The sequence below is a fragment of the Piliocolobus tephrosceles genome, chromosome 11 (assembly GCF_002776525.5).
Source record: "Piliocolobus tephrosceles isolate RC106 chromosome 11, ASM277652v3, whole genome shotgun sequence".
NCBI classification, from domain to species: Eukaryota; Metazoa; Chordata; class Mammalia; order Primates; family Cercopithecidae; genus Piliocolobus; species Piliocolobus tephrosceles.
This window is the reverse complement of record NC_045444.1, coordinates 50541632-50569257: the sequence shown is the minus strand read 5'-3', so window position 1 is coordinate 50569257 and position 27626 is coordinate 50541632. Positions and strand designations below refer to the sequence as shown.

The 27626-nt window shown below is 37.4% G+C and overlaps 1 protein-coding gene, 1 non-coding gene and 1 pseudogene across 2 annotated transcripts in view; 2 read left to right on the top strand and 1 right to left on the bottom strand.

Moving 5' to 3' along the window:
* The window catches only part of COBLL1 (cordon-bleu WH2 repeat protein like 1), a 167035-nt gene that overhangs the window by 136962 nt on the left and 2447 nt on the right, over nucleotides 1–27626 (top strand). Inside the window, exons 8-13 of the mRNA XM_023217327.1 lie at nucleotides 9678–9831; nucleotides 10275–10349; nucleotides 13700–13934; nucleotides 14955–15049; nucleotides 18921–20491; nucleotides 22365–22541. Of these exons, the coding sequence (XP_023073095.1) occupies nucleotides 9678–9831; nucleotides 10275–10349; nucleotides 13700–13934; nucleotides 14955–15049; nucleotides 18921–20491; nucleotides 22365–22541 (2307 nt within the window). The remainder of the gene's footprint in view (nucleotides 1–9677; nucleotides 9832–10274; nucleotides 10350–13699; nucleotides 13935–14954; nucleotides 15050–18920; nucleotides 20492–22364; nucleotides 22542–27626) is intronic.
* LOC111546059 lies at nucleotides 1110–2439 on the bottom strand (annotated as a pseudogene).
* LOC111546214 lies at nucleotides 27110–27244 on the top strand. Its single transcript, XR_002732691.1, has one exon. It is a non-coding gene; the product is annotated as a small nucleolar RNA SNORA70 (small nucleolar RNA).

Genomic DNA, 27626 nt, shown 5'->3' with positions numbered 1-27626 from the left:
GCCAGGTGTGGGATATAATCTCCGGTGTGCCGGTGTTACAGCGCAGTATTGGGGTGGGAGTTACCCGATTTTCCAGGTGTTGTGTGTCTCAGTTCCCCTGGCTAGGAAAAGGGACTCCCTTCCCCCTCGCGCTTCCCAGGTGAGGCAATGCCTCGCCCTGCTTCAGCTCTCACTGGTCGGGCTGCAGCAGCTGACCAGCACCGATTGTCCGGCACTCCCGAGTGAGATGACCCCAGTACCTCAGTTGAAAATGCAGAAATCACCGGTCTTCTGTGTCGCTTGCGCTGGGAGATGGAGACTGAAGCTGTTCCTATTCGGCCATCTTGCTCCGCCCTTGAATTTTCAGACAATTTCAAGGGATCGTTTACATTCTCTCCACTAACCCCACCCTTTTCCACCTGTGAAAATCATATTATAAACAGAACCAACAGATTCTATTAGAAACATTTAACAACATTATTGAAGTTGGGCTTCTATGTTTCTATCCCCTAATTGAGTGTTTTTATTTTCCGTGTGTATTCTTTCATTTAACTGTTTTTTTTTGGGAGGGGGGTCTCAGTTCACTCTTTCCTTGTTTGTTAAATATCAGCTTTTCCTGCCTAGTGGGCTGAGGTTCATTTTCCCTTTCCTCGAGGTTAGAGTAGACTATCTAGGAACTTATTGCATCTTTAGGCTGGCTGGCTTAGTGCTACCCTTCTGAATCCCCAGATTACTACCCAAGTCTTCCTTTTGCCCCTTCCTGCCCTAACAGCAAGTACCAGGCCAGTCCCTTCCCCAGCAAATGCCAGGGGCTTCATGTGAAGAGGAACTGGCCACAAGGCTGTGCGGGGAGGAGGAGAAACTGTTTCTGCAGGAAGGACAGCAGTACCTCCAGGCTCTTGGGCATCTTCACATGTTTCTAGAGAAAGGACAAACAACTCTCAAGCCTCTAGTAGACAGAAGGCAGGAGGCAGGGAGTATGGCCTGGGCTTCAGACACTGCTGTTCTGGATGGATCCACAGATGATGAAAGCAGGGTTCCTGGCACCCAGAATCACGCACGGCCACAACCAAGCCTTTTCACTAGAAGGGCAGGCAGTGCCCATTCATCTTATCAGAGGTAACCTCAGCTGTGGACCCGAATGGAGTGAACAAAGGGAGTCCAGGCCTCCACTCTGCTCTGTAGATGGCAGTGTCCAGGCTCCTGATTCCCAGGAAGCAGGGAAGCTAAAGAAAACCTGGAAAGACACTCTGGAGCAGCAGGATGGTCACAACAGTAAGCCTGACACACAGCAGGAGCAGGAGCCTCACAGGAACACTCCGCAATGAAGGCAACAGATGCAGCTGGCAATGACTGTCCATAGCCACAGAGAACAGGGCGGTTTCATGGGACCCAAGGAGCTCTGGACCACGACCCTTCTCAGGTAGAAAGGCCACATCTGTCACCACAATGCCATGGGCCTCCCTCACGTAGTAGAGGCACTGGAGAGAGAAAGCTATGTAGATGGCAACAGAGCCAGTGACCGTGCCCAGGCCTAGGAAGGTGCCAGACTCACTGACATTGAGGCAGGAGATGACTTCATGGCCACAGGACTTGGTCCGAAGGGGCAAGAAGTTGGAGCCATCCCAGGCTGTGAGGTAGCAGGGAGCGGGCTGGCGCAGGTGCTTGTGGGGAATTTGCACTGTGAAGAGTCACAGCCCAGCAGGCTGGTCTGGAACCTGCCCAAACCTGCAGGCCTGATAATGGTAAGGTGTGCTGGAAAAGGTGGGTCCATTCTCTTGCCAGTGCATCTGTGTCACCAGCTGATCCTTCTGCCACACAGAGGCCTTAAGGTCCTGTCCCATGGTTACCAACTTGACATCAGGCCCTAAAGCCAGGTCTTCAATCTCCCCTTCATGGGCTTTGAACTCCAGAACCTTCTCCAGCCCTGGTACCTTCTGGACACGAACGTAGCCATTTGTCCCTCCAGTGGCAAGCAGGGTGTTATCGTGGTTGAAGCACACAACTTTCTGCAGTGGATCAGAGCTGAAGTCTGTCTGCACTGCCTGCAAATTCTCTACCCTGAGTTCTAGCCCCTCGTGCTGGGTTTCGGCGCCACATTTCTTCTCTGCTGGGGCTGCTCCCTTCCTTTGTCGAGGCCCCTGCTCCTTGGAACCTGCCTTCTTTGCCTTGTTGCCCTTCTGTTGATGGACCTGGAAGCGCAGGAGCTGACAGTGGGCATCCTGCCCTGCAGCAAGGATGTCACCAGCCAGTGCCAAGTTCATGGTGACCCGTGTCATGGGAGTGCAGCAAGGAGGCAGGCACTCAAGCGCCCATTAATCTGCTCTAGCTGCAGAAAGTGCATGCCATTCTTTACGCCTGCCTTGGCAGCGCCTCCTCCACCCACAGCGATGAGCAGCCCAGTGCTGGGGTCGACGCGAATGGAGCCCGGTGCAGTTCTGGCGCCCTGTGTGGGCCCATCCGGCGCGGTGCGCGTTCACTGCCCGCACCACGGCACCCAGGACATGCCGGCACCCAGGACGTGCTGGGCCTTTGACTACTGTCTCGGCCACTGGTGAACTCGGCCCCGTCGCCGCGTGGAGCACTCCCTTTTCATTTAACTCTTTAATCCAGGATACTTCGACTTCAGTGACCCACATTTTATAATTCAACTATGATTAATAAGTGATCTAATGACTAGTACAGAGCAGGTATTCAGTAAATCTCTTGAATGCCATTTGATTCTATTTTCTTCAGCTAAATTTAGTTCAATTTTGAATCAGAATTCTGATCTGGGTGTGAATTCTGGGGAATTAACAATCTGGCATGGTTTTCAACCTGACCTTACCACTTTCATTAGTAGATTCTATTTCTCCTTGTGGTGTTTTCCTTTTTACAGACCATAAAATTTGGTGATGTGCATTCCTGTTAGAAGTGCAGTTTTCATTAATGGCAAGCAGACTTATCAGTGACTCTAACTAAAGTAAATAATTGAATATCGCTAATGATTAACCAAAGCAGTTTCCCCTAGTAAGTAGAAACCTGTGTGTTTTCTCATTTTGTAAAGCCTTTAGACTTAATAAATTTTAATGTCTACCACTTTTTAAAATGTAGTCATAATTTGAACAAAGAAAAGGTTTGTTGGTAGTAAAAGCTGAAGACAGTTATAGATAGATCTTTAATTTTTCACATTGAATTTGCTTGTGAGACATTTCAAATATATGTACTGTAATACACATCCATGCATTCACTGATTCGACAAAGTGGTGTTAAATATTTAACTTTTATTAAAGTCCTTTAAAGTATGTTGAAGAGACCTGAGTTGACTTAAAGGTGGAGATTTTTAGACTCACAGTGAATGTTTATACAGTAGACTAAGCATCGGTTCCTGAACGCTGGGCACTGTTGAGCTTTAAGGTTAATTATTACTGAGACTGATTCCAATAGGACTCTTACCAACGCAGTCACCAGAGAGTACAATCTTAAAGTAAATACCTCTTTTTACCTATACTTTTTACTCCAACATCTACATAATTATAATCTTACATTATTTGCAGAACATTTTCATGTACTTTAAAATAGACAAATTAGATGTAATAATATCAGCTGATGGTTATGAAGCATGTATTGTATGCTAGGCACTGTGCTATGTATTTCACATATAACATTTCATTTAAGCATCCCAGCCCCTTTTGACATAGGTGCTGTTACTTTTCCTTTTTGTGAATGAGGAGACTGAAAGTCACAGAGACAATAAATGGCAAGCTTTCTGGTTCAACCACTTGTATTGACTCCAAAACCCATTTCTTTGGGAATCATTGTAATGGGCTGCCTTCTACCTTGCAAACTCTCTGTAAGCCTCTCTCCAACTGGACAAATTCACATTCAGAAATAGTGGGTAGTTTAGGTCTGATGAATGCAAGAGCAGAGCTATTGGGAGACTATTTGGAGCATACTCCTGAAGTGCACAGAAGAAAATACAGCTTAAGAATGCTGCTGCTGGCCAGGCACAGTGGCTCACGCCTGTAATCTCAACACTTTGGGAGGACAAGGTGGGTGGATCACAAGGTCAGGAGTTCAAGATCAGCCTGGCCAAGGTGGTGAAACCACATCTCTACTAAAAATACAAAAAATTAGCCAGGCATGGTGGTGGGCGCCTGTAATCCCAGCTACTCGGGAGGCTGAGGCAGAGAACTGCTTGAACCTGGGAGGCAGAGGTTGCAGTGAGCTGAGATCACACCACTGCACTGCAGCCTGGGCGACAGAGCAAAACTCTGTCTAAAAAAAAAAAAAAAAAAAAAAAAGAATGCTGCTGCTTAGTTATCAGTGGTCTTCCCACCCTTTTAATTTAATTTACTTTTTTAGCATTCTAAACTCATGATGCATATTACTTAAATGCTGTGGCAGTTTAGGAAGGCTGCTTTTAGCATTAGTCATTCCTGGGTTTGGAGCCTCTCCAGTCTTGCATGTTAGATATGTATATTCTCTGTAAATCCCAGTGTATACATGTATTTTCCTGGCTACAATCTATTTAGAAATATCAGAGTCTTCTAATTTAAATGTCCCTTCTTTTCCTGCAGGCTTTTACCCCACCTCCCCAAGAGAAGGTTTTTTAGTAGGTGTAGAACATCTCTTTCTCAAATCCCAGTTATTATTCTGTTTTGTGTTAAGAGTGATGTTTTAGTTAACACACAATAACTCCACATTTGATTTTTATTATCTTAACTTTCCTTGGCAATTTCTTAAGTAATTGAAATTATTTTCCAAGAGTCTTAAAAAAACCTCTTGCTTCTGTATCTTATAGGACAACAAAAATATATATATTAAGCTATTTCCTTGAATGCTAATATGAATATTACTTATATTTCAAAAGAAAATTTACATTTCTGTCCATTAATCTGTTGCTTATTATCTAAACTCACTATTCTTATTTCTTCAAAACTCTTGCCTTTGCACGACTTATACCAATTGTTAAATTTACATTTTGTCTTCAACTTTAGTAAGTTTTAAGCATTATTAACAGCATAAGTTCCAGTTATGACAGGCCACATAATTGTACTTCATATCAATTAGTGAAATCATGTTCACTTTCCTCTAATGTCTATTTTTATTTATTTATTTGTTTATTTATTTTGAGATGGAGTTTCACTCTTGTTGCCTAGGCTGGAGTGCAGTGGTGTGATCTTGGCTCACTGCAACTCCACTTCCCAGGTTAAAGCGATTCTTCTGCCTCAGCCTCCCAAGTAGCTGGGATTACAGGCACACACCACTCTACCCAGCTAATTTCTGTGTTTTTAGTAGAGACGGGGTTTCACCATGTTAGTCAGGCTGGTCTTGAATCCCTGTCCTCAGATATTTTACCCGCCTTGGCTTCCCAAAGTGCTGGGATTACAGGTATGAGCCACCGCACCAAGCCAATGTCTTTTTTCTTAGACGCTTTAATTCAGATTGCAGCTTTAGTAATGCATGTCCATTTACCATCATGATACCCATGCATAACATGGTAAGGGTGGTGAATGTCGCAGAATAGGGTTTAAAATAAATGCTTCCCCTGATGTCCATGACTTTGTCTTTTCAATATGCACTTCCCCCAATTATCTTCATAAATGCTGTTGAAAAAAATTTAGCATTTATAAAACTGAAATATGTCTGTTTTGACAAATTTTAAATTCTTTATCCATAAAAATATAAATACTCTGTTTTACAAAAAGCTACCTTATTTTAAGACCTCTAGGCTGAATAATGAAATATATGAGTCTGTGGTTATTCTGTCTTTGAGTTATGAATAGGTTCATAAAAATTTGTGAGTCTGTATATATTCCTCCCTTTTATAATTCTGTACTGTCTGCTTTATTATAACCAAAATATAAGAGCTCTAACTCCCAAATAGATACTCTCATTGAGAAATTCATGTCATGGTTGCTTTTATCATGGAAAAGACCAGTAAGTGACAATGATAAGGAATGTAACCTAACAATGAACACGTTTTTATTATACACCTCATGAAAGCAATCAGTTGAAACACGGGAAACATGGAACTAGGGAGGAAAATCAAATGCTGCTGTTGCTTCATGCATTAAGCTGCCACTTATTGATCACCTATTGCATTCTTACTGGTAAACTAGATCTGCCATAGGAGTGGAACTTGGCTTTAATAGGGCTGTACAGAAGTAAATCCAAGAAATCAAATCACATCTTCTACTGCTTTTGATTTGTAGGTAATTATTTTTTTAAAGTGAAGGGCCATGTTCTTTTGGGAGAACTTTTGGCCTTTTTTTCTGATGTTTCCTAAATTTGTTACTCTTATAAGATATCAGGGGAAGGTTTTAGAACACAAAGACATTATCAGTAGAAAGATTTCTATTTAACCTTTATATTCTATTCAAAGAAATATTTGAATACTGCCAACTCCTTGGTGCATTTCTTTCTTACCTTTTTGTTGCAGTGGGCCCTTGTTTTGAATTATTTCAAACATCGATTGAGAATCCACCCCCATGCCTATCCTAGTCAGGATGATCATAATATTTAGTCAGAATTGACTTTATTGACTCTGAAACAAAAGCTGAGTTTGGGTGGCAGGATTTAACTCTTTTCTTGCTGGATTATAGAGAAATCTGAAGAATTTTGGAGGAGGAATCAGAGTAATGGGATGGGGTTGGAGGCAGCTATTTACCAACTAGTAGGAAAGAAGGTTAACATTTCAACTATTGATAAGACCTCCCTGGTGCCACCTTGTCCCACTCCCCTGTTATGAGGCACAGTTAGTGGGTTCATGAGATGTTTGTTCAATGAAGCTCCTGCCACTGTAGACCTAACAGTTTCTCTCCCTGTTGAAGTGACCTGCCTTCCTCTTTAGTACCTAACACAGTTGGCAAAGAGCACAGCTAACTCAAACCCTTTTCTTTGGGAGCAGGCTTCCCTTTCTCTCTGGCAGATATATTTAAAAATTATAAAATAGTAAATTTGCCAAATTTTTCTTGGTGTGTAGCAAGGCATAAAGACTGAAAAATATCTTATGAATTAGTTCACTTCCGTTAGACGTACCTATGTTGTCTTGTAAGACTAGACTGCCCCAGGCTTTACACAGGCTCCTGGTCTGAGTAGTCAAAGTCTTTTATTTACAAATGAAGATGGCAGCATATCATTCATTTTTTATTCATTCAAGCAGTATTTCCTTAGAAACCTCTGTGAGCCAGACATGGTTCTGGACAAACAGCAGTGAGCAAAATAGGGGAAAAAAATCCCTGCCTCTGTGGTCAGCCCTAGTTGGAGCAGACAATGTATAAGGCAAATAAGTCAACTGTATAGTATGTTAGAGAGCAATTAAATGCTGATCATAGAAATAAATCTAGGAAGCAGGGATAAGAAATATTGGGAGTCAGGGAGGAGATCGTTGAAGAGCTGACATTTGACCGGGTATGGTAGCTCATGCCTGTAATCCCATTACTTTGGGAGGCCAAGGCAGGCAGATTACTTGAGGTCAGGAGTTTGAGACCAGCCTGACCAACATGGTGAAACCCTGTCTGTACTAAAAATACAAAAATTAGCCTGACGTCATATTGCATGCCTGTAATCCCAGCTACTCAGTAGGCTGATGCATGAGAATCACTTGAACCTGGGAAATGGAGGCTGCAGTGACCCGAGATCATGCCACTGCAGTCTAGCCTGGGTGACAGAGTGAGACTCTGTCTCAAAAAAAAAAAAAAAAAAAAAAAAAGACATTTGAGAAATGGCCTGAAGAAAATGAAGAGACACCGAGTTATCAGAAGAAAAAGCATTCCAGGGACAGGGGGCAGTAAAGGATGACCACCCTGTGATGGGGGAACTCTGCCGGCACATCTGAAGAGCAACAAAGAGGCCAGTGTGACTGCAGTGGAGTGAGCCACTCCGTTACCAAAGGAGGAGGCCAGAGAGAGTTAGATGCCAGGTTGTTAATGGACTGATAAAGGGAATTATTAGTGGGTTCTAACCAGTTACCTAATCTGGCTTACATTTTAATAGGATCCTTTTTTATGATCTTATTTAAAGATAGCAGATTCTTTTTGCTGCTATGTTGAAGGACTATAGGGAAACAATGTGGAGATGGAGTCTAATTAGGTATTTTCTAATGATGATTCAGACTATGTAGTAGCAGTTAAGCTGGATGCTGGATATCTTCTAAGGGAAGGGAAAAAAGGGTTGACTCAGTGTGAGATGTGACAGAAGATGAGGGCGAATGGAAGGATAACTTGTTCTTTACTAAGACAGGGAAGGCTGTGAGACTAGGATGTGGCAGAGGGATAAAGAGGAATTATCATGATCTCAGTTTTAGACATGCTAAATTGAAGAGGCTTCAGACATTAAGGGGAGATCAGAACAGAGGTCCAAGATAGAGACATGGATTTGGAATTCATCGGCATACAAATTATACTTAAAGAGAATAGATGAGATCCTCTGGAGAGGGAGCAGAGATACTAATGGAATGTGTTCACAGACCATGCCCTGGGTCACACCAGTGTTGATCAGGAGATGGAAAGAAGCAGACACAGAAAACTGAGTAGCCAGAGAGTACGGATCTATGGAGAGTAAGAAATGTGATCTCCTGGAAGAAAAATAATGTATTTTAGGAGGGTGGTCAGCTTTGTTTAATGTTGCTAATAGGTTCCATAAGTGAGTTCTGAGAAGTGGCCATGGATTTCTTCATAGTCAAAGTCTTTGGTAACTTTGATAGGAATCATTTTAATGGATCAAAGGCTGGGAAAAGTATCGTTGAAAGGGTTCAAGTGGGATAAGAGAAATTGGAGACACAAACTGCAAACAGCTCTTTTATTTTTTCGAGATGGAGTTTCACTCTTGTCACCCAGGCTGGAGTGCAATGGCATGATCTCAACTCACTGCAACCTCCGCCTCTGGGATTCAAGCGATTCTCCTGCCTCAGCCTCCGGAGTAGCTGGGATTACAGGCGCATGCCACCACACGTGGCTAATTTTTTTTTTATTTTTAGTAGAGGCGGGTTTTCACTACATTGGCCAGCTGGTCTCAAAATCTTTACCTCAGGTGGTCTGCCCACCTCGGCCTTCCAAAATGCTGGGATTGCAGGTGTGAGCCACCTGAACAACTCTTCTAAATAGTTATTCATTCATTCATTCATTCTTGGTAAAGGGAAAGAGCAAAGATGACATGGCCATTGGTCAGGAGGCACTGACCCCTGCTGAGGGAGGATGTCTTAGGGTCTGCTGACAGTCACGGGCTAGGAGTGTAAGCAGTAGCTGTTTCTGGTAGGTGACCTTGAAGGACCTTTCCTTGGGTAGACATACAGATTTTTGCAGTATTCCTCACTGAAACACTACAGTTGTAAAGAGGTAGATTTAATCAAGCTAGATGCTACTGTACAAATGTTTTCCTTTTTCATCCCTTCCTTTTAATTTTTCCAAATTTTTCTTTAAAAGTTAGTTTTTAACTCTGTTACTTATGACTCCTCTACGTTACAGTTAGTTGTTTGCGTGGCAGTCTCCCATTCTAGCCCAAGTGTCTTGAGAAAGGCCATATTTTATTTTTCTTTACGTATCTATCCCATAGCCCAGCTTCTGCGTGTGGCAGATGCTTCATAAATGTTTTTAAGGAATGACTGTTATGTTCCATTTGGGTACATCCTGTGTTTGACATAAAGTTCAGTGTCTTCCTAAAGTTTGCTACAGATCTCTAAATGTAGGATTCTATTTGGTCATTTTGTTTTCCAGAGTCCCGGTGAAGCAGGAAGAGTGAGGGCAGACTCACTGCAGCTCACCAGCACATCTACAGGAAATTCATCTTTGAGAAGGACAAAGCGAAAAGCACCTTCCCCACCCTCCAAAATACCCCTGCATCAAAGTGATGAAAATAGTCACGTGACTGGTAATGTGGTTTTTTCATTAACATTACATTTGTATTGTGTTTTGTTTAATACGGACAGTAGGAAAGATATGGGTTTGTAAGTTATGCTTTTTTAATAATAATACTTAGGCATTTAAAATACATCTTGATTAGTCTCACTTAACTGCCTTTTAAAAATCTGAAACATCACCAAATAAAGTTATCAAAATTATACAGCTCCATTATCCTGAGGTGAACATGTCATAATTCGTGAATTTATTCAGAAAGATGCTGCCATTTCAGGATTAGCTGTATGTAGAAAAGGGAGTCTAAGTGGATTTTAGTGTTTTACAGCTAGATAGTAAAATGACTTCTAGCAAGGCTCACTGCTTTCTGAACAATATAAAAATAACTAAGTTAAACTGTTAAGGAATTGTTTCATTTGTGAATATGACTTTATAAGTTGTGTTGCTTCTTTCCTTTAGCCTTACAGCCAGTAGATGGAGTTCCTCCAGACAGTGCTTCAGAAGCAACCTCTCCTGAGGAGCTATCCAGCCCAGGTATGATGCCCTTATTCCACATGGTGTAATTACCGAAAAAGGACTTCTGTGATAATTGAGAAATGAATCCATTTGCGATGCTTTATACATGAAAGAGATACAGATTCTTTGGCCTCATTTCCCAAATTTTGTTATTATGAAATGAATTCTTGCCCCCACCCCTCTGCCCCTCAACTCAATTAGAGTATGAAGCTGGCAGAGATCAAAATTTCAGTTCTGGAATTGTCCTTGAGTAGGTTCTCTATGTAGTCTCCTGCTTTCCCTTATGCAATGTCAGGTTAACATTTATTAACTCCTTCCCAAGTGTAATGACACACCATAATTAGGAATGTACCTTGGCGTGTGCAGAAGAAAACTTACAGGAATGTGTAAGCACAATTTCTTTATGCAACTGTTCTAGGTATGAACTCAACATACAAGTTACCCTACTCTAATGGTAAAAATTTGTTACCATGGAAATGTTTTCTGTTGCAGTATATGGCTCTCCTTGTGCATTCTTCCCAAACAAAATTCCATGACGAGTTGTATAATTTATTCTAATACTTTTCTAGTGTTTTTAATAATATCTACTTAGTAGCTTTTATAAGAAGTATGATAACAATGTTTTAATCTTTACAGTTACTATAAGACATCAATGAATGCGATAGACTAGTAATGTCATACCAAAAATAGAATATGATTATACTAGGACTTTATCATGGGGATAATTTTGTAAGTATAAAAAATGCTTAATATAACTCACGTGATTTTTATAATTTATATTCCAAACACAGGAAACATTTAGGAGCAACACTCTTGAATCTTTAATCTTTAAGTGGTATTTAAGAATTTGGAATTTTAACATATATATGTAAGAATTCTTCACTCCTCTGTGATTTTAAATCTTACTCTCAGATAACTAGTAATGATTTTTCTCAGCTTTTACTCAGAATAATATAAATGGCCCCATTTTTTTTTCCACAAAGGAAATGTATTGAATAATAATTACAACTGTTGAGTGAAATTAGAAGTCATTGAAGCATTATAAAAAGGAGTGCTTGCTATTCAGACTTTGCTTCATATTTGTTTTTCTTCATTTTTTTCCCTTTTACCCCTTGTTTAATGCATCGATAATTGTGAGCTAACAAATCTAATTTCTTCCAAAATGCTTCTTGGTCTCTGCTTGCCTTAACTCTGTTGTCTAAGTGCCATTTCTACAGATTCTACTTCTTTGGCAGAAACCTCCTTTGGCCCTGGGCTCTCCAGTCAGGAACAGTGCACTGCGCCCAAACTGATGGAGGGAACCTCTGTCTTTGAGTGCCCTGGAACACCTGAGGCAGCCATAACATCATTGACATATAGGTGGTCAGGCCTTTCCTTGCTGGTGCTTTGTGTCAGGCAGATTAAGATATCATCAATTGTAAATTTGATTAGCTATTGAAACCTTGTGTGAACATATTTTATAAAGAAATATAAGTTTCCCCCTTTTCACTTGAAATTTTATCTGGGTTTAGACTTTGTTGTTTTTTCCCAGCCATACAGATGAATACAACAGAGTGGATTAAATAAAATCAGTGGTTCTGAAGAATTTTAGCTTCTCTTCTATTTGGCTTACATCTACTGAGGGGTCACTTTGAAAACACAGTTGAGGCTGGGCCTGGTGGCTCACACTTACAATCCCAGCTACTCATGAGCCTGAGGTGGGAGGATCGCTTGAGCCCTGAATTTTGAGACAGCAGTGAGCTATGATCATGCCACTGCACTCCAGCCTGGGTGACAAAGCAAGACCTTATAATAAAAATTAAAAAACACATTGGTATCTAAACCATCATGGCCTTTCATTTTTCTCAATACAGTTTTTTTAAATTATATAAATACATTCTTAATACATAGATAAAATATCGTAGACACATTATGTTATACATTGGCATCATAATGACTATTTCACATCATAATAAAGCATCATTTGCCAAAATATGTACATTTGAAAATTCACTTAAACCTAAATTTTTAAATATTTTTTATTGAGTAATCTATTTTTATTAGCGATAAAAATACTATTAAAATTTCCCATGTTTATTTCTCAAAGAGCACAAATAGCACACTTTTCTGTCTACATACTTAGAGATAAAATTTTAAAAATATATTTTAAGTAGTTTATTGAATTATGTTAAACATTAAATTTTCTGAACTATAATCAGATGCTATACCACCTACCCACCCCGCCCCCACGACCACGCCCCCAGCCTTGGAATGAAATTAAATTTCATTCAGATACTATGGTGTACATGGAAATGTTTAATTGTATTTAGCAAAAATCCAGAACCTCACTCTTTGGCTTCCATTTACTTCCACGGCTAATCTTGACAATAAGCATGAACATTAACTGCTCGGGATGCCTCCTTCTCTTTTACCCTGCTGGCTATTGGTTGTTGGTGATAAAATACACTTTTTTATACAATGAAATGTTAACCACAGCTAATGAAAATATTTATGTATACACATATATATTAATATGGATAATATTTAAGATATTGTAAGTGGAGAAAAAAGCTAGGTGGCTACAGTATGCTTCCATTTATATTACATAAACTAACAAAGGGAAACGTGAGTATAGTTATCAGCCTATGTATGTATATTACACTTTCTCAGGACATACAGGAAAAATGGTTAAAGCAAGTTGCCTCTGAGAATCAAACTGGATAGGAATAAAACTTAATTTTCATTGTCTGATACTTGCTCTGTTTGTATTTTTAAAAATTAAGCATCCAGGTCAGTGGCTTTTAACTCAGGTTGCATAGTAGAATCATCTAAATAGTTTTAAAAGTCTCTTGCCCCACCCATCAGAGATTCTGATTTTGTGGAGTAGGGTGTGAGCCTCAGTATTTTTAAAGGGGGCTCAGGTAATTCTCGAGTATAGTTGGTATTAATAACTATTAAGTCAAATTTTATGAGTGCCCTTGTAGACAATACAAAAATCTCACGTGCTTTTTGTTTTCACTTTTAAAATTATTAATTTGCCTTTAATTTGCACTATTGAGTTGTTGGATGAGTATAAAAAACATTCAATTGAAAGATATTTCTTAAATGAAATATTTAACTTGAAGTTTACGAGATTAAATAACCTCTTGTCTCTACCATGAATGAAACCTAGAGTGATAGCAAATTGTTTTGAGAATTATGAGTCTGAGATAATCTGGTTTTATGTTAACATGACTACTCACCAGGAGAAAGAATTTCACTATTATTTTTGAAGCAGAACTTGAAAGAGTCCAACTAATTATTATTTTTCAAAATTCCTTCCTTGCCAGAATTGCATAGGATGAATGAGGCAAATTAATATTTAGGATTATGTCTGCATTTCTTTGTAGCTGGAATAAGCTCTGATTATAGCCTTGAAGAGATAGATGAAAAGGAAGAACTGAGTGAAGTGCCTAAAGATGAAGCTGAAAATATTTCTCCGAAGTCACAAGATATTCCTTTTGTATCTACTGATATAATAAATACAATGAAAAATGATCCCGACTCAGCCCTTGGCAATGATAGTGGAGAGTTCTCACAAAACTCCATGGAAGAAAAACAAGAAACTAGAAGCACAGATGGACAGTAAGTAGTGTCTGTGCTGGGATGTTGGTGGCAGTTTGTTTAATTAATATTAGTGTTCTGAAATATAGATCTGATATTTTAAACATATATATAGTCAGCCCCTTTTGGTTTTGACTTTATCCCTTTTACCATTATTATAAGAATGTTTATTAATGAAGTACTTATTTGCATGTAATTATGTTCAAAGAAAATCAAATGTGACAGTTCTAATATCCCTGTGTCAGATAAACCATGAGAAATAGTTAATTTGTGTGATTCAAAACTGAAAGTTTTTCTTTGTGTGTGTATTTTGCCTGTTACCTATGTGACCTAAATGTAATATTTAATTTTCAATTTTTACGAAGTATTCCTGGAGGATTTTCACTGGTATGTGAAAACAATTCTGCATATTAGAGTATGATGTTAAATCATGAGTATTACCTTTGCAGTCAACTTTATGAAACAGAGAATATATTTTCCGCTTGATTCTAGAAGTGGACAACTATAGTCTAGTCCATTTAGGTTTGAAATGCAACAACATGAATAAAGATGAAATCAACCAAGCAAAATAAACCATATATGTCAGAGGTTTACTATAATTTGCATGAGATTGTCTCCTTATTAAACTGTTCTATCACCAAAGGGAAAAAAAGATCAGTGAGGTCAATCTACATTCTGATTTATGTAGTTGACCTTGCCAGATGCAAAACTAAAATGTTTTATTTAATTTCCTTTTTCTTTAAAAGGCAAATAACTGATAATAACCAAATAAAGCCACTGTTTTGGAAAAGTGTCTATTTTACCAAGCTTCTTTCTTTTTAATGGGACCACCATATGAAAGCTAATGTGTCATAGCAGCATTTCTTCTCAGTTATATTTTTTCTCTGCTTTAAATTTCCGAGGTTTGGCAGAAATAAATGATTGTTTTAGTCCACTTGTCTTTGGAAATTATTGCCTATTTTCTCATTGTGCATGCATGCGTGTGTGTGTGTGTGTGTTTCAATAGTATCAACATATAACATACAATGTTATATCTTCCAGAGAACCACACAGTGTAGTATATGATACAAGCAATGAAAAGAAGGTAGTTGACAGTATAAGAAACTTGAAGTCGTTGGGCCCAAACCAAGAGAATGGTGAGTTATATAAATTGATAGCCAGCATTTTCTTTTATTATATGCCAAGGACAATTCTTAACACTTTATATATATTAACTCATTTAATCTCCTGTAACTCACTTAATATCTACCTCATTTACGGATATTATGGGTGCTATTATTTTTATTCCCATTTTGTGTGCCACAGAGGTATTAAATAACTCACCTTAGGTCTCACAACTACTATGGTAATGGTGAACCTAGGATTTAAACTGGGGCAGTATTACTCTCGAGTGTGCCCTTAACTACCATGTGTACTACTTTTGTTGTTAAAACATAGAAATTATCTAATTTAGACTTTGGATCTTAAAAATGTTTCCTCTGTGCATCTAGCTGTGATCTGTTTCTCTTTTTTTCCATCTAACTTCCTTGGATGAAACTTTTCTGCTTGATTTTTCAAGGCCCAAATCATCTAATAATATAACCTTATTTACCACTGTTTCCCAGTTCCCATCCTCAAATCAACACAACTTATTTTTTCTCATGATGTCATTTGCTCATTTCTATATCATAAGGCATATATTCATGTTGTCTTTGCCTGAAAAATAATTTTTCATCTATTTTACCCATTCAATTTTTATCCAAATCATATTTCATTTCTTTTACTTGATTATTAGGAGCTTTGTAGTTCTATATTTACGATTCCTCAACTGAATTGGGTAGTCTTGGATCGGAGAAATTACATTTGATATTTTTGTACTACCCACAGCACCTAGCAGAATACTGAGATACTCATAAAGTATGTACTTAGTATTGAATTTCAGAAAAACAATCCTATGCAAATAGAAAATTCAAGGAATACACAATGGTGTTTTCAGGGGTTAAGAAGGAAGTGGCTTATGAATTCTCATAGTTCAATCTATTATGTTAATATAGAAAACTAGGTTAAGATATTTAGAAAACATAGGGATGTAGTATTCATATTTGAATAAGACATAGATAATTGCAATATCATATATATATAATTATATATATATATAATTTTATGTGTGTGGTATGTGTTCATTAACTTGAATATATATACTACTGATTCATTTTCTCCCACATTCAATACCATTGTGAGATATCATACTGAGAAGGTCTGAAAGCAAATAAGTTTTTCATTCTTTTCCACTTGAGTCAGTTTTTTACAGCATGTACTATGATGGCAGTAGCATTCCTATTGAGAAATTATGATTTAAAAGCTGCTTCTTTCTCTTTAAAACAATAGTCAAGTTGAATCATTGTTGTTAAGATTTTTGTTGTCAAGTTAGTGCCAGAGTCACAAGTACATTTATGTGGTATTTTGATTTGCACATGTTTTGTTTTGCTATGACCCTTGTCAACTAAAAGTAAATAATGTCTATTATTCTTTAAGTACTTTTATCCTGTTTTCCTTTTTACCTACGCTTATCTAAATCACCTTCTTGTAAGTTTGTCAACGTCAGTATCACTTTTGAGTAGAGGGTCACTATAGTATAAAAGATACCTTCTCCCTCTACTGGCCATCCTTGGAAAATGATCTAGCCATTCGTAAACACTTGGTTAACATCATTGTCAGTTGTAGATGAGGATGGATTCTGGGCTTCCAGGACTGCCAATCACTGGAAGTAATCATGAAATGTTGAGAAGAAATTCAGAGTTAGACAGTGGTAAAGTAGGTGTAACCTACCAAAAATATGAAAAACGGAGACTTATAATTCTAAAACCAATACATTAGGGTTTTTAAAAGGGGATTCAACGTAAAATACATGTTTACATTGGTTTACTTTCTTTGGGAAAATGTTTCTGTTGTGTGAACTGGGAAATACGTATATTCAGTGGAAAATTAGAAATAGGAAAAAAAGAAGGAAATACATTTAGATTCATTTCCTGCTGCCAGAGATTGTTTCTTAAATTTTTCCATGCTTATAACAATGTTCAAAATAGAGTTTTTCATATGAACATTGAAAAATACTTATGAAACAAGTGAATTGAGAGCAGGGGCAGAAATATGCCTCTTCTATGGTTCCTAAGAGCGTGGGTCCTTAATTTTGTAAATCAAAATAGTTAATAATCATTGGTCATTGAGAAAAGAATTCACCTAAGTATGTAATATGTATTCTGATACTCAGTTGCATTTTATCTAGGAAGAATAAAAATGAGTTCCATTTTAAAATTACGTATTTAATATAGGAATCTTGCAACACAATATGTAATATTAACTGCCACAACCAAATAACTGTAATCAGGCAGAGTTTAAAAACGTGAAGATTTAAAAAAAATTGTTTGTATACAAATTTGCCTAACATGATACTTTTCTGCATGCATATCTTTTTTCTTTTTCTTTTTTTAAGAGAGAAACTATATAATATAGCTCATTACATTTTAGGCAGTGTACTTCATCTCATCCTTATAAGTAAAAGTGGGTAATGATAAAACTATAGAGAAATACTTGGCATGCTTTCACAGTTTGACCCCCAAAGTTCACATTTAACTTGTGCTGTGCAAACTATTGCCATATGTGAAAGGCCACTAGGGTTTTGAAGATAAGCACAGTGATCGTGCAGGAAGCATGATTCTTCAGGGCATTTAAATAGAGGAGCAGAGGAATGACTTAATTCAGTACTAGGCACGTGGTACAGACCCCAAAGCCTGTTTCCTTCCACATGCCTCCTACCAGTGCTTTGCCGTCATGTTGTTGACTGGAAGCTGTTGCTCTGTTAACCTAAAGACTGGCAAATGATTTTGGTTTTCAGGAGGTCTGAATTAGAATCAAGAGGAAAAGTAGTGCAAAGGAGAGGAAGGTTATTTTCTCTACTTTGATTTTGACTCTGACTCTAGAATAAGGATGCCTATTTCCAACAGAGAAAAATCAAAACCAATATGACTGATTTCATGCATTGAAATCACCGATGTTATAACTAAAAATAAAGTCCTCTAACAGCCTTCTGCAAAGATACCTAATTAACAAGACAATCAACTGAGATTCTGTTCTTTTTTTTCTTTTGAGAGGGAGTCTCACTCTCTCGCCAGGCTGGAGTGCAGTGGCGCGACCTCAGCTCTCTGCAACCTCCACCTCCCGGGTTCAAGCAATTCTCCTGCCTCAGCCTCCTGAGTACCTGGGACTACAGGCATGCACCACCGCACATAGCTAATTTTTGTATTTTTAGTAGAGACCGGGTTTCACCATGCAGGCCAGGATGGTCTCCATCTACTGACCTCATGACCCGCCCGCCTCGGCCTCCCAAAGTGCTGGGATTACAGGCATGAGCCACCACGCCAGGCCTGAGATTCTGTTTTTACTGTAAATCTTGATGTTTTCTGTTAAGGCCTTCATTAAAACTGACTGCATTTCCTGAGATTCCTTTCCTTTTAGTGTTAGATATGAAAATATAAATATGCTAGGGGCTATAGAAAAGACAGAGGAAAAATACAGTTTTTGAATTTGTCAGTTTCTATTGTTTGTCATTATGAACAATGGGAGAATGACATCTAAGAAGTAAAAACTTGTTTTTACTTACCTTCTATGGAGTGTTTATTGTGGTCAGTATACTAATTAGCATGCTATTTAAATGATACACATATAATATACATAATTTTGCCTTTTTTTATCTGAGCAAACTGAGGCTCAAAGGGGTTAATTAACTTGTTGTGGCCACACTAGTTAAGCCAGGGGTTAAGCCAGGGATTCCAAACTTCAGTCTGTATGAATCCAAAGCCCATACTGTTTTCTCTGTATGCTACTACCTACCTTTATATAGTTAGTGAGTTGAAAATTATCTGTCAAATTCAAACCAAACTATTTCAGGTGGGAGAAAGTAGGCATTAAAAACTTGAGGTTTTCTATTTTTTCATATATTTAAGTTGATGATTTTTTTTCTCTCAATAGTACAAAATGAAATAATTGTCTTTCCAAAGAACACAGAAGACAATATGAAAAATGGAGTGAAGAAAACAGAAATTGATGTAGGAGGGGTTGCCAAAAATAATGACATTGATATGGAAGTTGAGAGACCATCAAACTCTCAGGCACATGAAACTGATACTGCTATAAGTTACAAGGAAAACCATCTAGCAGCTTCATCAGTACCAGATCAAAAACTGAATCAACCTAGTGCAGAAAAGACAAAAATGCAAGATGCAGCAATTCAGACAACCCCTTCTTGTAACAGTTTTGATGGAAAACACCAAGATCATAATTTGTCTGACTCCAAAGTTGAAGAAAGTGTGCAAACTTCAAATAACAACATATCAACTCAACACTCATCCTTAAGTTCACAAGATTCTGTAGATACCTCAGGGGAATTCAGGAGTCAAGGCACCCTAATTATACATTCAGAAGATCCGCTTACCCTAAAAGATCCAATTTGTGCACATGGTAATGATGATCTTTTGCCTCCTATAGATAGGATTGATAAAAATTCAACTGCTTCTTACCTAAAGAATTATCCACTTTATAGACAGGACTACAATCCCAAGCCAAAACCTTCAAATGAAATTACACGAGAGTATATACCCAAAATTGGAATGACTACTTATAAAATAGTGCCTCCCAAATCCTTGGAAATACTGAAAGACTGGCAGTCAGAAACCACAGGGTATAAAGATGATCAGGACATACATGCTTTAGGAAAAAAGCACACTCATGAGAATGTGAAAGAAACTGCCATCCAAACAGAAGATTCGGCTATTTCTGAAAGCCCAAAAGGGCCACTGCCAGACCTTAAACTGAAGCCGAACCTGAGAACAGAGCATCAAGTGCACAGTTCTGTGAGCCCACCTGATGGAGCCATGGTTAGTCCTCTGAAACCTGCTCCCAAAATGACAAGAGACACTGGCACAGTTCCTTTTGCACCAAATTTGGAAGACATAAACAATATTTTGGAATCAAAATTTAAACCTCGGGCTTCTAATCCCCAGGCCAAACCCAGTTCTTTTTTTTTACAGATGCAGAAGAGAGCATCGGGTCACTATGTGACATCTGCAGCTGCCAAGAGTGTCCATGCTGCCCCTAATCCTGCTCCAAAAGAACTGACAAATAAAGAGGCAGAAAGGGATATGCTGCCTTCTCCGGAGCAGACTCTTTCTCCCTTAAATAAAACACCTCACTCTGTTCCACAACCCCTTGTTGAAAAAACTGATGATGATGTCATCGGTCAGAAGCCTGCTGAAGCCTCTCCTCCTCCCATAGCTCCGAAACCTGCGACAATTCCTACTCGTCAGGTATCCACACAAAATCTGAAGACTCTGAAAACTTTTGGTGCCCCACGACCATACTCCAGTTCTGGTCCTTCACCGTTTGCTCTCGCTGTAGTGAAAAGGTCACAATCTTTCAGTAAAGAGCGCACCAAGTCATCCAGTGCTGGTGCATCGGTCCAACCTCCAGCCAACACAGATGAAGGGAAGACACATTCTGTAAATACATTTGTGGACATCCCACAACTTGGTGTGTCTGATAAGGTAACTGTAGCCTTTTTAAAAATAAGTATTCAAATTTAGTGACATGGTTTAATGGGGATTAACAAGCATGTTGATATGTTTGTGTGCTACTTTACTCTGAACTCATATTAATCTGAAATTAAGCTATTATAGTGAAGAGAGTGGTAATACATAAAATCTGATTATTTGCTTACAGTTATAACTTACATAACTTGTTTAGGTATTGCTGTAAGGTCATTATTATATAATTGTGTCATTAGCAAATGGTTTAAAGTTTCTTTGCTCATATCATTTGTATGGTATATTTACTAGTTTATGGTTCTATTTTCCTATGTTATCTTAATTTGTTTTTAACTTGTCTAAATCTTCTAGTTTATTCTCCAATTTTACATTACTGTGTAATAGCAAAGGAAATAGTCTTAATGAAATGGAAAAATAACAGTTATCAGAGACTAGACAAAATAACTGAGCATGTCTCAGCTATGTGATTTCCATCATATACACTCAACTTCAGCTTGCATATATTGTGCATTTTCACATATAAATAAATTGAAAGCAGAGTTTTAAAATATAATTTTCTTAATTCCCCATTTTGTTAAGTCAGTGTCAACTTTCAACTATAATATGTATGTTGACCAAACTGTTATCTAACCACTATCTAACCTTAAATATTTACCAAAAAGGAGTGTTGCTGACTTAGTGTTTGGTCAACCAAGTGTTGTATTTTGCTAGCTTCAGATAATAGAGTCAAAGGAGAAGATGAAATTCACAGCACGATTTATGATAATCCTCATGCAATTTTAAAGAAATGTTTGTGTACTCTTACTCTGATAGTGTTTAAAGAATACATTCATACTTGTGTGACAGTTCCAGAAGTATTTAATATTACTTTTTCAAACATTCCTAGAGCAAAAGAATGTTAACCATATTGCCAAGTAAATGTTTTTCCATAATTGTATAACAATATCTTAAATAATATTTTTTCATGTATTTTACATTTATTACTTTGATATAGCATCAGGAATAGAAGTATGATATAGAGGTTAATTCTGTACTTGGGCACAAAGCCTACGCTTTTTCTTGGACTAGAATACCGTTCCTAAACAATGGAAGCTTGGTTTAGATAATAAAGCTTTTAAGTCATTGCCTGAGCCCTGTTTGGATCATTTTTTGGTAAAGATATGTATTTGGCAGTTTGAAAAAGACATTTAAGATTACTTGATAACATATGCCAGTTACATCAGTTACTAAATATGCCTTCCTGAGAAGCGTAATTCAATTTTTGATTCTTCAGTTTGAAACTTCCTAACTTTTATATATTGATTCTCATGGCAAAAAATAAAACATGGTCAGCACTTAGTCCATGTGACTTCCAGAAACACAAAATAAGCTACTAAGTGTAGCATAGTAATTCGTATTCCTTTATTAGAAGATATATTAGATTCAACAAATATGACATTGTCTATTTGACTCTTTTGCTTATTTTAAAATAGTAATTTCACAGCTAGTATGTTGAAACCACGAAAATGGGTCATTTTTTAGTTTGTAGTATTTTAAAAAATCTTAATTTGGCTTTTCTAACCAATTCTGTGTATTGGTGAAGTCAGCAGCGTTTAATTCAAGAACAATAAAATTACCACTGTATTTATGAAGCAAAGAGTGGTACCACTTTTCTTCTTTGGCTTCTTGAGTTCAAGAGAAAATAATGCCCTCATCTTCCAGCTTAGCTCTGGCAGCAGAGATAATTCAGTGGGTGAGGAAACAGAGCTGTGTCTGAAACACCAGTGTGGCAAATGGTGATTGTTAAAGAACTATGGATGATGAAAATGTTTTGCAAAAAATGGCCCATTCTTTTCTTGGCATTCATATAAATATTTCACATTTATTTTTGTAGGAAAATAACTCTGCACATAATGAACAGAATTCCCAAATACCAACTCCAACTGATTGCCCATCATTTACTCTTATGAGACAAAGTTCTTTAACATTCCAAAGCTCTGACCCAGAACAGATGCGACAGAGTTTGCTGACTGCAATCCGTTCAGGAGAGGCTGCTGCCAAATTGAAAAGGGTAAGTCTTCTTTATCAGATGGGTTACAGTGGGTTTATTGTCACCATTGTCAAACTAATACTTAGGGTAAAAATTTTCTAGCATGTAAATCTAAATAGCATTCCCAAAGTTACTCTTTTATGTCTTTGAAGTATAAGCTGAAAGAGTTCCAGAGTCTTACATGTACTTGAAAAATATGTCAGGTCTATTTTCCACAATATGGGCCAGGTGCAGAACTTGAATTTTGTTCATTCTTATGTAACTATATAGAGAATGCCCTGGACTCTTATTTTAAGAGATTATGCTCGCACCTCAAGAAAGACTCTTTGGAAAATACCTCCCTGTTCCAAAAAAGGTAAATTAGTGATAGGAACCTACAAGTTTGTAGTCATAGCTCTTGCCATGATTAGTCACTACCATATGTGAGGCTTAGGGAAGAGTTTTATAGGTTAAACCAAAAAAAGTACAGAATATCTAGAGAATGTAGATGATAAATAATGCAGAAATTCAATTCTTAGTAATGTCCTGCCAAAGTTATCTAGCTCCTGCTTACTGTGGGGTAGAATAAAAAGAGGAAGTCTGCTTTTTCTCAAGAAAAACACCCAAGTGTCACAGGGAATTCTTTTCAGGTGAATTTCCTCCTTGCGTTCCCTTCATCCACTGAGAAGAAGACGTGGTGAAGGTTTGAACAAGGCATCAGCACTTAACTTAGACTCCCCAGAGACAGTCCTCTCCCTAAACCTTCTCCCCTTAATTCTCTCCCCTTAATTCTCCTGGTTGGAAGCACCTCCACATCTAAGACAAGGAAAGTACTTATTATTCCATTAACTCCTGAGGCATTTCATTTTGTGAATTCCTTCTGTGATCGTTTTAAAAGCCATTTAGAGAATAGTAAGAGACTTGTTGAGCACAATATTGAGCTCAATAGAAATTACATCTGCAAAGGAACAGGAATGCTACAAAGATAGGAAAAGAAATGGGGAAAGGCTTTCTGGGCCTTTCAACTGTATCAACATTGGCCAAACTTGACAGCGTAAGCCAACTTCCTCGGTGTGTATGTGAGGAGGTATGAGTGACAGCCATTCCTTCCCAGAGGACTTGGCACCTTGTCTGGGCAAACATGGAGACAAGGCAGAGTACTGGGTGCTGTCAGGAGTAGAGGAAACAGGAAGGAGTAATACAGTGGATTAGATTTGAATTTTGTAAATTATTTGTAGAGTCTGATTTTAGTGCCTGGCAGCATAACAATTTGGTATAGTTTTTAATATTGAAATTGGTTTTTCATCGGTCATAACAAATTTATATTTTTAGAGAAGGATAAATGCCCATGTTAATAAATTATACATCCTCACTTATGAAAAATTTTCTCTTTCTGATCTTGTGAATTAAGGATGAGTTTCAAACCAAGCACTACTGGTTGCTCAGTTCAATAAATTTGGCAAGCATTTTTAAAGCACATAAGTAACAAATACTGTACTAGATACTGAGAACACAAAAATGAATAAAATGAAGCCTCTGCCTTCTGTGCATTCACAGCCTGGTCCTGAGATACAGTGGTATATTGGGGCCATGGGAGAACCAAGTTACTACACAGAAACTGATTGCGATGCCTTTATACTAGGTCAGTGAAGATATTCATCAGTTTCAATGAACTAATTGCAGAAAACTGCATTAAGTTGGAAATGCCTTTTTGGCCAAGAGAATTATACAGGCCAGCAGCTATATACTTAGTGTGTTATGGGCCCTGACTTGGCAGTCCTTTCACACAGACAACTCTCATTGCTTCTAGAATGAGCTGAATATGAATCAACATAAAAAGCGGGCACTAAATGAGTATCCTATAATTGTTTCCTGTTTAAAACTAATTACTTTAGGGTCTATTGAATCTAAAATTTTCTCTCTTTCAATGGAACCTTATTGGTAGCTCTGAGTATAGTGCCAGATTCTAATTTTTTTAAAATAAAAATTCCATCTATAATCCATCTCATTTCACTAAAAATGGACGTGGTATCTAGTAAAGTTCACAGTATACAAACTTCATGACCGGTACTTTTCACTTCTAGTTACATACCCTAAAAATGTGATTGTGTACCAGGACTCTCACACATAAGAATGTTCATGGAATATTATTTGTAAAAACTCCAAATAAATATAACCCTAATATCCAATTAGTAGAATTAATAGCAGTATATTCAAATAATGGACAAAATATAGTAAAATGCAATAATGTGCACAAAAATAGATATATATGCGTAAAGTTTGACAGCATACAAAACTAATTTACATTATTTAGTGATGCATGTATAAGTGGCCGTTATTTTTAAAAGCAAGGAAATAATTACAAAACTTATGATAGCGATTACTTCCAGAGGGGAAGAAAAGGGGTCAGTGAGGGCTTATTGAGGTAGGCTATGCACACAATTTAAGGGGTAATCAAAAAGCTAAGTAATCCACATAAATGTTATTTATTGTAAGGCAATAAAAATATTCAATATAAGGCTAAAATCTATGATGAAGAAAATACCACAATTTTAAAAGAAGATTAATAGGAGGTGTTTTTTCTCTTGACATGAGTGGTGCATTGTAAGCATGTTTGTTTTTCACTGGGCTATGTATTTACATTTAGTGAATTTTTCTATATATATATATTCTATTTCAAAAAATTGCAAAAGGAAGTAAAAATGGGCACAGGCAGGCCCATTTTTACATTTAGTGAATTTTTCTATATATTTACATTTAGTGAATTTTTCTATATATATATATATTTACATTTAGTGAATTTTTCTATATATATATATTCTATTTCAAAAAATTGCAAAAGGAAGTAAAAATGGGCACAGGCAGGCTCTTAATTTCTTGTGATCTTTGCTTAAGTCCTGTGTTTCTGTTCTGTACTGAAAATTTCTTCTAGTTTCTTTTAAATTCTGACATTTCTTTTATAGAACAACAATTGTATTGCCAAATAAAATCTCTGGTGATTTTGATGGTAAGTTTGGATTGTTCATCAGAAAGTTGGCTCTGTGTTTCTCTACATCTTGGCACCCAAATATTCAATTTAACTCCAGGTACCCACTTGTCTTATGGCTCTGGTTCATATGCAGGCAATTAACCTTCATTATAATGGTTGGTTCACAATAGAACAATTATCTAGTTGATTGCTCTAGTGTAAATGTAGTCATAAATACGCCATTTTTTTTTTCATGTTTCGGAAGGAATTTTTTTGCATACGTTACCCCTACTCAACCCCCATGTAGTCACAGAGATTAGTCTTTTCTTCATGTAAAGCATTAATAAATCGAGCTCAGTATGTTATAAATTGTGCGATGTTAAGGTTTATGTATGAATCAGCAAATTATTTACAAAGAACAAGACAGATTAATTCATTACCCTTGGCCTGTATTGACATAAGAACAACTTTGGCTTTCAGTACTTGATGGTCTCTGATTTACTAAAAATCAAGTTATTACCCCATTACAAGTAAGGTCTGAAAATAGTGAATCTTATTTTGATATTTATCACTATGTATTAAGTGTTTTTCAAATGTAAGATTTATCTTTGGTTCAACAGAAGGTGGAGGGAAGGAAAAAACTGGGTAAGTCATACAGAATCTTGCTGGCTTGTTTTGTTTATTTAATTAGTTTTTTAAATTCATATTTCCTTAGTTTAAATTTGAACAACCAGAGTTTCAGGTTGGCAGCGATTTCTACGTTTTTAAAGTAAATGTAAATGATAGAAATTTTCATAGTTACATTCCTTGTGGAAAAAAGAAAGCTATGTGAAATTCCTAAAAATTCTTTAAACTTCAAGAGTAGACAATCAATTAGTAGATATTCACATCAGTAAATTCTTAAATTTTTTTTAAGTATCTGTATTATAATATGTTCCTCATTCAAAAACATTCAAGTGATACCTTCTTTTTTCTTTATGAATGTTTGTAAAAAGTTACCATATTCCATTCAAGAAATATTTATTGAGCACTACACTGTCCCAGGCACTAAAATAAATATTAATATAAAGTTGGTATAAACTGGCATTAAAATCAATAAGATCTCTGCCCTCAGAATTTATAAACCAGTATTCTAATGATGGCTTCTTTTGTTTAAAAGTTTAGTAAACAAGTTTTTAAATAGTAAAGAAGATGTCATTTTTCTTCAAAAATAGCCATTCTTGATAGGTTGCTCTGTAAGCTTCTAGGCTACTTTTGTAATATGTAAATGTATTTAATTTACAAAAGGGAATACTCTGCAAATCCATTCATAAACAAATGTCTCTTGAAGCTTTTTCAAACTGTTAAATTTATATATCTGTACTATTCTTTTTAAGATTACATAGTATTTGACTTTATGAATGTAACATAGCTTATTTGTTCCTTATTGGTGGTCGTTTAACTGGATTCTATATATGGTGCTACAATGAGCATCTTTTACTTGGAGACATTTAGAGCCATCCATATGTTTTCTAAATGCCTAAAACAAATTTTCCCCTTCACAAAGAATTATGAGAACTGCAATTTTGGCAAGAATTACAAAATAATTCTCCTGTACACAGAAAAATTTGGGACCAAGTTTCCACAATGAAAGTCATTACCTCTGTAGCCAATTAAACCTACTGAGTTTCTTTCCTTATGGGGGCCCAGTGTGTAGTGGCTGCAGGCAGCATCCTCCTTGGTAGTGTATGCAGCCTGTTTCTTATATAGGTTGCTCTAAGGGACCTTGGTGATAGGTTTTTCAGATGTATGTTCATGTCTCTGACCTTGCACTACCCCAGTGTAAGATCCAAACAGGCATACGAGATGCCTTTGGAAAGCCCCAGGGTACTGTGGCCAGGGTTCACATTGGCCAAGTTATCATGTCCATCCGCACCAAGCTGCAGAACAAGGAGCATGTGGTTGAGGCCCTGCACAAGGCCAAGTTCAAGTTCTCTGGCTGCCAGAAGATCCACTTCTCAAAGAAGTGAGACTTCACCAAGTTCAGCGCTGATGAATTTGAAGACATGGTGGCTGAGAAGTGGCTCATCCCAGATGGCTGTGGGGTCAAGTACATCCCCAATCATGGACCTCTGGACAAGTGCCAGGCCCTGCACTCATGAGGGCCTCCATGGTGCTGC